The following is a 12638-nucleotide window of genomic DNA, read 5'->3' as shown; positions in this document are numbered from 1 at the left end:
TCCTTTGCTGCTTTCAATAATTTTTCTTTGTCTTTAATTTTTGCCAATTTGATTACTACGTGTCTCAGTGTGTTTCTCCTTGGGTTTATCCTGTATGGGACTCGCTGTGCTTCCTGGACTTCGGTGGCTACTTCCTTTCCCATGTTAGGGAAGTTTTTGACTATAATCTCTTCAAATATTTTCCCTGGTCCTTTCTCTCTGTCTTCTCCTCTGGGACCCCTATAATGCGAATGTTGTTGCGTTTAATGTTGTCCCAGAGGTCTCTTAGGTTGTCTTCATTTCTTTTCGTGCTTTTTTCTTTATTCTGTTCTGCAGCAGTGAATTCCACCATTGTCTTCCAGGTCGCTTTTCTGTTCTTCTGCCTCAGTTATTCTGCTATTGATTCCTTCTAGTGTAGTTTTCATTTCAGTTATTGTGTTGTTCATCTCTGTTTGTTTGTTCTTTAATTCTTCTGGGTCTTTGTTAAACATTTCTTGCACCTTCTTGATCTTTGCCTCCATTCTCTTTCCAAGGTCCTGAATCATCTTCACTATCATTATTCTGAATTCTTTTTCTGGAAGGTTGCCTATCTCCACTTCATTTAGTTGTTTTTCTGGGGTTTTATCTTGTTCCTTCATCTGGTACATAGCCCTCTGCCTTTTCATCTTGTCTATCTTTCTGTGAATGTGGTTTTTGTTCCACAGGCTGCAGGATTGTAATTCTTCTTGCTTCTGCTGTCTGCCTTCTGGTGGATGAGGCTATCTAAGGGACTTGTGTAAGTTTCCTGATGGGAGGGGCTGGTGGTGGGTAGAGCTGATGTTGCTTTGGTGGGCAGAGTTCAGTAAAACTTTAATCCGCTTGACTGTTGATGGGTGGGGCTGGGTTCCCTCCCTCTTGGTTGTTTGGCCTGAGGCAACCCAACACTGGAGCATACCTGGGCTCTTTGGTGGGGCTAAGGACAGACTCTGGGAGGGCTCATGCCAAGTATTACTTCCCAGAACTTCTGCTGCCAGTGTCCTTGTCCCCACGGTGAGCCACAGCCACCACCCCTCCCGCCTCTGCAGGAGACCCTCCAACACTAGCAGGTAGGTCTGGTTTAGTCTCCCCTGGGGTCACTGCTCCCTCCCCTGGGTCCTGATGCACACACTGCTTTGTGTGTGCCCTCCAAGAGTGGAGTCTCTGATCCCCCCAGCCCTGTGGAAGTCCTGCAATCAATTCCCACTAGGCTTCGAAGTCTGATTCTCTAGGAATTCCTCCTCCTGTTGCCAGATCCCCAGGTTGGGAAGCCTGATGTAGGGCTCAGAACCTTCACTCCAGTGGGTGGACTTCTGTGGTATAAGTGTTATCCAGTCTGTGAGTCACCCACCCAGCAGTTAAGGGATTTGATTTTACTGTGATTGCACCCCTCCTACCATCTCATTGTGGCTTCTCCTTTGTCTTTGGATGTCGGGTATCTTTTTTGGTGAGTTCCAGTGTCTTCCTGTCAATGATTGTCCAGCAGCTAGTTGTGATTCTGGTGTTCTCGCAAGAGGGAGTGAGAGCACATCCTTCTACTCTGCCATCTTGGTTCCTCTCCCTGGTCTACTTTAATACAGTCCTATCCTGAGGCCAGGGAAAGGGGAGTATAGACAGATGACAAGGATGACACCAATGATAATGACCTAAGTTTGTAAACAAGGGACAACATGCTTTCCTACACATGATCTCCCTTGATCCTTACACCAGCTCTTTGAGGTAGATGGCACAACTGCTATTATTCCTGTTATAGGTGAGGAAGGTGAGGCACAGAGAGGGTAAATGGCTTGCTTAAGATCGCACAGCTAGTGAGCTTAGAACGGGGAAGAACTAAGGGGATTCTGATACTCCAAGTCTGCTGCTTTTTCTGTTACATCCTGTTTATAAAGATGCCCTTTCAGAGTCCTTTCTGGCCCTGTCACGTTCCAAAGCCCATGAGTGTCCTGCAGGAGCCTGGCCAGCCATGGCTGTCATCCTCTTAGGGAGCCAGCCACATCTCCAGGTCTGTGGGTGAAGCATCATCAGAAGGGCTTCTGTCCAGTTTACTTGGGGAAGGAGCTTGCAGTTGGACACACACCAACCTACTGCCCCTGGCTCTTCATCCGGATCCAGGTTTGTCCTAAAAAGAGCACACATAGGCAGAGCAGTTGGAGACCTGAGTTGTTAGCTGGGGAAATCAGAAAGCTGGACCTAAGAATTCTGTGTTTCTTGCCCACCCTCACCCCTCCTGATACTCAAACATGTCCTCCTGTGATGTTCCAGCCCGTGAAACAAACCTGCAAGTACTGCACCGAGCAGAACATCCCCTTCCCCAAATATGAGGTGCAGGAGGAGGAGGATAACCTCAAGGAGTGCTACCTGATGGAGAGCTCCCAGGAGCCCGATGCCCCCACTGTGATTTTCTTCCCACTCATCAGCGACACCTTCCAAAAGTACAAGGCCCCAGGTAAGCCGCCGGGAGCTCAGGTCGCATCCCAACTGGTCTTGGACGGAGAGCTCCTGTTCTTAGACATGTGCAGTCTCCTGACAGCACTAATGGGAAAGCCTGGCATAGCTCCTGTCTGAGCCCAGCTTGGCTTCGGCGAGAAAGAACAGCCCCCCATGCCCCCGTGCGCCGGCGATGTCAAGCTCTACTCTTTCAGTCGTTCACAGCCTGGCGCTGTGCGGTGCCAGGGAGGTCCTGAGATGGGCAAGCTATGTCCCTCGCCCTGGTGGGCTAGGAGGTGTGCGTGCGCATCTGCGTGTGTGAGTGTGCACATGGGCACGTTTTATTGTGGGTGTGCAGGGGTGGGCCTCAGGGAGAGGGGCAGAAACAAACCATTACAACCTCACGTGATAAGGGGCTACAGCAAGTGCTTCTGCTCCTCCAGGTGTGGAGCGAAGCCCCGAGGAGCTGGAGCAGGGCCAGGTTGACATCTATGGTCCCAAATCTCCCTACGCCACCAAGGAGCTGACGTACACAGAGGCCACCTTCGACAAGCTGGTGAAGCTCTCCGAATATAACATCCTGAATAACAAGGACAAGCTCCTTCAGGCCTTGCGACTAGCAGTAGAGAAGAAGAAATGCCTGAAGAGCCAGTGTCCCCCTAAAGTCCCAGGACACCCGTAAAGAGTCCCCCCTAAAGTCCCAGGACAGTCCTGTGTCTGCTTCTAGCATCAGAGGTGCAGAACCCAGGGCTGACCGGCCCTCAGAGCCACCTCCGCTGCCTAGCAAGGGCTGCAGGCAGGCTGGCCTGGGCTTTCTATCAAAAAAATTAAAATTAAAAAAAAAAAGGTTGAAGGAGAAAGAGAAAGAGACAAAGGAAAATAACAAGGGGATGTAATGGGGCTTTATACCCACTGGAATTTTTTTTTAAACATCTTTATTGGAGTATAATTGCTTTACACTGTTGTGTTAGTTGCTGCTGTATAACAAAGTAAATCAGCTATATGTGTACATATATCCCCATATCCTCTCCCTCTTGCATCTCCCTCCCACCCTCCCTATCCCACCCCTCTAGGTGGTCACAAAGTACGGAGCTGATTTCCCTGTGCTATGCAGCTGCTACTCACTAGCTATCTATTTTACATTTGGTAGTGTATATATGTCCATGCCACTTTCTCACTTCGTCCCAGCTTCCCCTTCCCCCTCCCAGTGTCCTCAAGTCCATTCTCTATGTCTGGGTCTTTATTCCTGTCCTGCCCCTAGGTACATCAGAACCTTTTTTTTTTTTTTTTTTTTAGATTCCATATATATGTGTTAGCATACATGTATATTTTGTTTTTCTCTTCCTACTTACTTCACTCTGTATGACGGACTCTAGGTCCATCCACCTCACTACAAATAGTTCAATTTCATTTCTTTTTATGGCTGAGTAATATTCCATTGTATATATCTGCCACATCTTCTTTATCCATTTGTCTGTTGATAGACACTTAGGTTGCTTCTGTGTCCTGGCTATTGTACATCGTGCTACGATGAATATTGTGGTACATGTCTCTTTGAATTATGGTTTTCTCAGGGTATATGCCCAGTAGTATACCCACTGGAATTTTTTTTAAACCTTCCCTGCAGGGAAGGGGATCCAAGAGCCACAGGCTCCCACACATGCCTGAAGTGTGGAGAATAATAGCATGGCCCAATTTTATTTATATAAGAGGCTGGTTCCCCAGAAACCTCGGATTCGGACCTGGAACTCAAAGCCCTCCCCTCACTACTCCTCTCTGCTCAGGAAATGCACAAGAGGACCTGAGAAGCATTCTGGGTTCTCTGGAAAAATGCTTTTTAATTTTTTTTATTTCTGAAGGTGGTCTTTATTTTTTTTAATTTTTTAACATCTTTATTGGAGTATAATTGCTTTACAATGGTGTGTTAGTTTCTGCTTTATAACAAGGTGAATCAGCTATACATATACATATACATATATCCCCATATCTCCTCCCTCTTGCGTCTCCCTCCCACCCTCCCTATCCCACTCCTCTAGGTGGTCACAAAGCACAGAGCTGATCTCCCTGTGCTATGCGGCTGCTTCCCACTAGCTGTCTGGTTTACATTTGGCATTTGGTAATGTATATATGTCCATGCTACTCTCTCACTTCGTCCCAGCTTACCCTTCCCCCTCCCCGTGTCCTCAAGTCCATTCTCTATGTCTGCATCTTTATTGCCATCCTGCCCATAGGTTCTTTGTAACCATTTTGTTGTTTTTTTTTTTTTTAGATTCCATATATATGTGTTAGCATACGGTGTTTTTCTCTTTCTGACCTCAAATGCTTTTTTAAATTTAATGCAATTGTATTCTTGTGATTTTTATAGGCAACTGTATTTTGTGATTTTTATTTTTATGAATCAGCTTATTACTAGGAAGCATAATGCTTGAAGATCTAGATGGAGCACTAGAGACATCCTGGTCTCTTCAACAACAAACACAAACAGGTGATGGGGTTTCAGCAGCCCCTCTGCAACCACTTAAAGGCCGAGGACAAGTGATCCTTTTGATCCCCACTGGGCAGCCTCGACTGAGCATCCAGCTCCGGCGAAATGCCAGGCAAAGCCCAAGTCTGCAGCTCCAGTTCACCAAACAAGGATCTGGGATGCAGCTCTGGGACGTCTGGGCAGGTACCTGAGGCATCAGGTGAGTGATGCTGCCTGGTGCCACCACTCCACAGGGCCACCACTCGCTGACCAACCTGCTCCAGAGGCACTTCTCCAACCCTAACCCTCCTCTCTGGTTTCCAGATGGTATTACTTATTTCTAAGCGGCATTTCTCTGATTTATCATGTAAACACCATGGCCAGAACATCCCAACTCTTGAAGAGTCACCCTGAGATAACAAAACTGGAAAGGATCAACCCAGAAAGGAGTAGGTTAACCCTGAGGGAAATGCTCATCTTTGGAGATGGTTTCCAGATGAATCTCTGGGAAAGCCCTGGGACACAGAAGCTCAAAGTATCCACATCTCCCATCAGGCTGGGAACTTAACTAAAGAAATGTGTAGGACTTCCCTGGTGGCGCAGTGGTTAAGAATCCGCCTGCCAATGCAGGGGACACAGGTTCAAGCCCTGGTCTGGGAAGATCCCACATGCGCGGAGCAACTAAGCCCATGCGCCACAACTGCTGAGCCCACGTGCCTAGAGCCCCTGCTCCACAACAAGAGAAACCACCGCAATGAGAAGCGCATGCACCACAACGAAGAGTAGCCCCCCGCTCTCCACAGCTAGACAAAGCCCTTGCACAGCAGTGAAGACCCAATGCAGCCAAAAATAAATAAATAAATTTATTTTTTTAAAAAAGGAGAGAAATGTGTAACCTGAGCCATTGAGATGCCTGTGCTGATGGAAGGCGTGACCAGAAAGGCATGTGGTCTACATGAAGCCCAGCAAACCTGGAAGACGTGGCCCTCTCTCTGGGCCACCATGTTCCCTAAGCAGTCCTTTGGATGTTAGGAGATGTGTGGTGACAGGTGTCAAAAGTTTACCAAAATTGTCCTCTGATTTACATCCTTGCTACCCAAAGTGTGGTGGGGAACGAGTTAGAAATGCAGAATCTCAGGCCGCACCCCAGCCATACTGAATTCAGAATCTGCATTTTAAGGAGATTTTCACCTCCTTTCCACTGCCTTCAGGTGATGCTTATGCATATTAAAGTCTGAGAGGAGAGGGTTTATGGCATGCTCACTCATAAGCTGGAAAGCATGAATCCATCACTTCCCCTGAGCCACCGATAAACTGTGCTCCTGGACCTGCAAAGCTGGTCCCCACCCAAAGAATGCTGACTTGGGACCCCACCCTGCTCCAGCACCAGAGCAGCCAGCTGCCTCCACTTGGCCATCTTTTCTTTCCATCTGCAAGAAACAGGTTCTCCTAAAATGATCAGAGTGAGCCGCTGGGTAAGACCTGGGTGTTTATTGTAAGGTGAAGGCAGCCCTGCCTTGGATTCATCAAAGTATGTAAAACGAGGTTTATAAAATCATTGTATTTTTTGAGCACAGAATAAACTGGCCATGTGGGCAAATGCTGTTGACTCATCAGCTTTCATCATCTGGTGCTGCAAACCCTGCATAACTCCTGCCCTCATCCCTGCCTGGGCTTCCCACACGCACTGCCAGAGGTGTGAGAAGGCTGTTTTCGTCCCAGCCCTCCTCTCCTCCCGCAGGGGTTCCCCCTTTCTTGTGTGGTGGGGTGCCCCTCTGTTTTTGTGAAGCCGCGGCAGCGACTAGTGGAGCACCAGCCCTTGCTGACTTATGCTGTTTGAAGCTCAGATGGTTTTCACGAAGCACTGATTGTTGGAGAGGAAAGAAGGGCGGCCAGCATCAGCCTAGCACCTACCTGATATACAGCAGTCTGTGAACAGCCTCTGCTTTCCAGGAACTTAGATTTGGGTTGGGGGGTAAAACATGAAAAGATTTGTATACAGACTCGAGAAGTTAAATAGTGACTTAGCTTCTAAAACAGTGCTGGCAGTGTCACAGAGCAGGGGATGAGTAAGGGCCACACAAGCGATAAGGACAAAGTGTCATCAGCTCCGAGAAGGGCAAGAGCATAGGGTCCTGGGGAGGACAGGGAGGCTCCCGCCTCAGGTTCCCTGCTCTCCGCCTATAACATGATTTAATAGAAAAATTAAATAAAACTCCTTTCTCCCCCAATGTCCCTCCCTCCCTGTCTCCCCTTTCCTTCCTGAGAGCAGGCAGCACACCACACTGCCACACAGCCCCGTCACCCTGCCCCACAGTGGATGTTTTCTGCCCTTATGTCTCCATGAAAACACTTCTCCCCGAGGTCACCAATGCCCTCCTAATTGCCAATACACTGAGCCAAATGGCACCAGCCCTTTACAGGCCTTATCTTACTCGATTGTTCACCGCCTTTGGCCCTGCAGACCACTCCCTCCTTCCTGAAACCCTCCCTTCCCATGACTTCCTTGCCAACAGCAAGCAGTTCAATTCAGTTCCGCTTGCAAGTATTTATTGCCTTCCCACTACGTGCCAGTCACTGCTCTAGGCACTGGGACAACAAAAAAAAAGGATGAACAATTGACCCCACACTTCAAGGAGTTTCCTTCTGGTCCCATGCAGGAGACCTCCATGGAAACAGAGGCTTGCAATACAAAGAGGAAGTTCCATATTAGCTGTGTACACAGGGGCACACGTTAGGGGCTGCCAACCCAGCCCTAGAGGGAAGGGGCCACATGTGCTTGGACATTTTCAAGCCTCTTCCCTGGCTTCACCTCCCCTCTCTCCTTTAACTGCTAGTATTCCTTGAGGCTGTTTGCTTAGCTCTCCCCCTTCTCACTCTATACTCTCCTTAAGCAATCTCATCTACACCCAGGTCTTCTACTACTGCTTCTATTTTGAAAACTTGCAACCCTTTAGTTCTAGCCAAGGTAATGTCCTAAGTTCTTGATTCATGTATTCAAATTCTATATCAGTTAACATTGCTTTTGCTACATAATCAAAAAGGATCTAAAGAGGCTTAAACAAAACAGAAGAAGTTTATTTTTCTATTTCTTATCGGAGACCCAGGCTCCTTTCAGCTCTTGCTTCTGCCATCCTCAAGTTTTCCTTCTGGTCCAATATGGCTGTTGGAGCTCCACCCATCATGCCCACATTCCAGGCAGCAGGAAGGATAAAGGGGTCTCAGCATATTTCATGTAGCATAATGTTTTCGAGGTTCATTGAGATTGTGACCTAAGACAGAATTTCCTTCCTTTTTACGGCTGAGTAATATTTCATTGTATGTATACACACATATTTTGTTTATCCATTCATCCATCAATCGACACTTAGGTTGCTTCCACCTCTTGACTATTGTGAGTGGAGCTGCTATGAACATGAGTATGCAAATATGTCTTAAAGACCCTATCTTCAATTCTTTTGGATATATACCCCAAAATGGGATTGCTGGATAATATGGTACTTCTGTCTTTAATTGTCTGAGGAACTGCCATACTGTTTGCCATAGCAATTACATGGATTCACTTCTGTAATCTGCTTTTTTCCACTTAAAAATATATTCTGAGCATTTTCTCAGGTCATTAATACTCATATAACAATTTTCAGAGACTGCATAGGAATCCATCATCTGCTTAACTAGTCCTTCATGGGGGGACAACTAGTCACAGCTTTTCACTATTATAAATGATATGCTGATAGACATTCCTTTGATAAATCTTTACATTCATTATTCCCTCAGGATAAAATTCCTGAGAAGTGTGAGCATTTCTAACAACTAGTAAAGGTACAATTGACATACAATAAACTGCACATATTTAAAGTACACAACTTGTTGAGTTTCAACAGATATATCCAACTGTCAACCATAACCACAATCAAGGTAATGAGTAAATCCTTCAGGCCAACAAAAGTCTTCTTCTTCTAATGCCCTTTGTAATCCTTCCCTCTGCTCCCCCCGTGCTGGGTCATGTGGTAGGTGTATGCTTCACTTTTTAAGACACTGCCAAACTGTTTTCCAAAGTGGTTGTACCATTTTACATTCCACTGGCAAATGAATGAGGGTTCCAGTTGTTCCACATCCTCACCAACAATGGTATAATCAGACTTAATTTCAGGCATTCTAATAGGTATATAACAGTATCTTGGTGTGTTTTTTTCTTCCCCCTGCGCCACCTAGCTTGCGGAATCTTAGTTCCCTGACCAGGGGTTGAACCCAGGCCACGGCAGTGAAAGCGCTGAGTCCTAACCACTGGACCACCAGAGAACTCCCTGTCTTCTTGATATTGAGATTTAAGAGGTCTTTATATATTCTGGATACAAGTCCTTTATCAGGTATGTAATTTGCAAATGTATTCTCCTAGTCTGTGATTTGTCTTTTCATTCTCTTTACAGTATCTTTCAAAGGCCAGGAGTTCTTAATTTTGATCAAGTCCAATTTATCAATTTTTTTCTTTTATGGATCCTGCTTTTAGTATCATCTAAGAAATCTTTCCCTACGTAAGGTCACAAAGGTTTTCTGCTATGTTTTTGTCTAGAAGTTTTATAACTTTAAGTCTTACATTTATGTTTATAATCATTTTGAGATAATTTTTACATATAGTGCAAGGTAGAGATCAAAGTTCATTTTTTCACATACGGATGTCCGACTGTTCTAGCATTATTGGTTGAAAAGAATTTCCTTTATCCATTGAATTGCCTTTGCACTTTGTCAAAAATCAATTGACCATGTATGTGTGGGTCTATTTCTAGACTCTATTTTGTTCTTTTGATACATTAGTCTATCTCTATACCAATACCATGCTGTCTTGATTTCTGTAGCTTTACAATGAGTTTTGAAATTAGGTAGTATGTTTTCCAACTTTGTTATTTTTCAAAGTTGTTCCGGTTATTTTAGGTCCTCTGCATTTACATGTGAATTTAGAATCAGCGTGTCAATTAACAAAAATAAAAGCCTGCCAGGATTGCACTAAATCTATATATTTAATATTATATATATATTATATATATTGACATCTTAACAATATTGAGTCTTGTGAGCCACAAGCATGGTATATATCTCCATTTATTTAGAACTTCTTTATTTCTCCCAGAAATGCTTTGTAGTTCTCAGTGTATAGACCTTGTACATTTTTTAAATTAGGTTTATCCCTAAGTATTTAATATTTTCAATGTTATTGCAAATGATAATTGATTTTTTTAACTTCATTGTCCAGTTATTCATTTCTAGTATATAAAAATACAGCAGGTTCTTGTCTTATACCCAGCAACCTTGCTAGGCTCACTTAGTTCTGCAAGCTTTTTTTGTAGATTCCATAGAATTTTCTACATAGATGATCATATTTTCTGCAAATCGAGTTTTACTTCTTCCTATCCAATCTAGATACCTTTTCTTTTACTTGCCTTATTGTAGTGACTAGAACCTCTAGTAGGATATTAAATAGAAGTGGTAAAATCAGACATCTTTACCCTGTTCCTGATTGTAGAGGGAAAGCTTTCAGTCATTTCACCTTAAGTATGATGTTGAGAAGCAGAAGTCTTGAATGTGCATTTTCAAGATTTTTGTTAAGTATGGACTCCAGAGAAGTTCCAATTTACACCATCTCCAGCAATGTATGAAAAGGTACCTTTTCATACACCCTTGCCAACATTAGGCATCATCTTAGAAAAATAAAAGTCTGCCATTCTTAATGTTATCTCTTCACTTTAAATTTGTTTCTTTGATTATTAATGGAGATCAGCATCATTTAATGTTTACTAGCCAGTTGTATTAGTTTTTTTAGTTGTCTATGTCCTTTGCTCATTTGTCTAATGCGGTGTTCAGTTTATTCATTTCTTTCTTAATAACTTCATAGTAGCTTTTTAAAGTTCTAATGTCCTTAATTAAATATGTATATCACATATGTCTGTAATATTTTACCCAATTTGTCTTTTGCCCTTTACTTTTGTTTATGGATTTGTTTGGTTTTTTTTTTTTTTTGCGTACGCGGGCCTCTCACTGTTGTGGCCTCTCCCTTTGCAGAGCACAGGCTCCGGACGCGCAGGCTCAGCGGCCATGGCTCACGGGCCCAGCTGCTCCGCGGCATGTGGGATCCTCCCGGACCGGGGCACGAACCCGTGTCCCCTGCATCGGCAGGCAGACTCTCAACCACTGCGCCACCAGGGAAGCCCTGGTTTTTTATATATACTATTTTTAATAGTTTTTTTTAGAGCAGTCTTAAATTCACAGCAAAATTGAGTATAAAGTACAGAGAGTTCCCATGTATCCCTTATCCTTGCAACACAGCCTTCCCACTATCAACATCCCACACTACCAACATCCTACACCAGAGTGTTACATATGTTACAATCGATGAACCTAACCTACACTGACACATGATTATCACCCCAAATCTACAGTTTACATTAGGATTCCCTCTTGGTGTTATATATTCTATGGATTTGGACAAATGTATAATTATATGTATCCACAATTACATTATCACACAGAATAGTTTCACTGCCCTACAAACCTTCTGTGCCCTTCCTACTCATCCTTCCCTCCTCTCTAACCCCTGGCAACCACTGATCTTTTTACAGTCTCCATAGTTTTGCCTTTTCCAGAATGTCATACAGTTACAATAATATAGTATGTAGACTTTTTAGACTGGCTTCTTTCACTTAGTAATATAGTTTTAAGTTTCCTCCACGTCTTTTCCTGGCTTGATAACTCATTTCTTTTTAGCTGAATAATATTTCATTGTCTAAACATACCAGTTTACTTACCCATTCACCTCGTTAAGGACATCTTAGTTGCTTCCAAGTTTGGCAATTATCAATAAAGCTGCTATAAACACTTGTGTGTGCAGTTCTCCTGCGGACATAAGTTTTCAACTCATTTGGGTAAATACCAAGGAGAGCAAATTCTGGATCACATGGCAAGAGTATGTTTATATGGGTTTGTTTGTATGTATTAAAAAAAATTGAAGCCTTTACTTTTTTGTTGACAAATCTATCAACTCTTTTTTTCATAATTTCTGTCTTTGATTTTGATTAGAAAAGCTTTTCCCTTCCAAATTTTACAAATCTTCAGTAGCTTCTGAAGTAGTAGTTCTTCTTCTAGTAGGTCTATGGTTTCATTTTATTTTTACATTTCAATCTTTATTTTGACATGAGGCAGATATCTAACTACATTTTCCCTTGGCTTTCTTTTCACTTCCTTAGTCACACATAGCTCCATCTAAATACTTTATCCACACAACTCCAAAGGAATTCCCAATTTACAAACAAGAAAACTGAGGCAGAGGGACAACTCATTTTATTTAAGATCACATAGCCATTAATTTATATAGTCAGAATTCAAACCCAGGTCTTTTGATGCCAAATCCTGTTCTCTCCACCACAGCCTTGGTACTCAAATTATGATCCATGAACAAGCAGATCCATCTCCTGGGGGCTTGTTAGAAATGCAGTCTTGGGTCCCATCCCATACCCACTGAATCAGACTGCATTGCTATCAAATGTGAGAAGTCCGTTGTGATCCTATTACCTCACATTTAGGATACATCAGAATCACCTGGGGGTAGTTGTTGAGCTCCAACCCTCTTCAGTATTTTAATTCAGTAGGTCTGGGGTGATGACCAGAAATCTGCATTTTTAACAAGTATCCCAGGTTATTCTTATGCAGGTGCCCCCCTCCACCACATTTGAGAAATGCTCTGAAACAACTGAGACATTTT

The 12638-nt window shown here is 43.7% G+C and overlaps 1 protein-coding gene across 1 annotated transcript in view; it reads left to right on the top strand.

Moving 5' to 3' along the window:
• PLA2G4E (phospholipase A2 group IVE) overlaps positions 1-5597 on the top strand; it is a 44668-nt gene extending 39071 nt beyond the window's left edge. The window contains exons 19-20 of the mRNA XM_060148009.1: positions 2257-2440; positions 2865-5597. Coding sequence (XP_060003992.1) covers positions 2257-2440; positions 2865-3103 — 423 coding nt within the window. The 3' untranslated portion in view covers positions 3104-5597. The remainder of the gene's footprint in view (positions 1-2256; positions 2441-2864) is intronic.
• The last annotated feature ends 7041 nt before the right edge of the window (positions 5598-12638 follow it).

This window comes from Lagenorhynchus albirostris, chromosome 1, assembly GCF_949774975.1.
Source record: "Lagenorhynchus albirostris chromosome 1, mLagAlb1.1, whole genome shotgun sequence".
Taxonomy (NCBI): domain Eukaryota; kingdom Metazoa; phylum Chordata; class Mammalia; order Artiodactyla; family Delphinidae; genus Lagenorhynchus; species Lagenorhynchus albirostris.
Note: the sequence above shows the minus strand (reverse complement) of the source record. Positions and strands in the feature narration are given on the sequence as shown.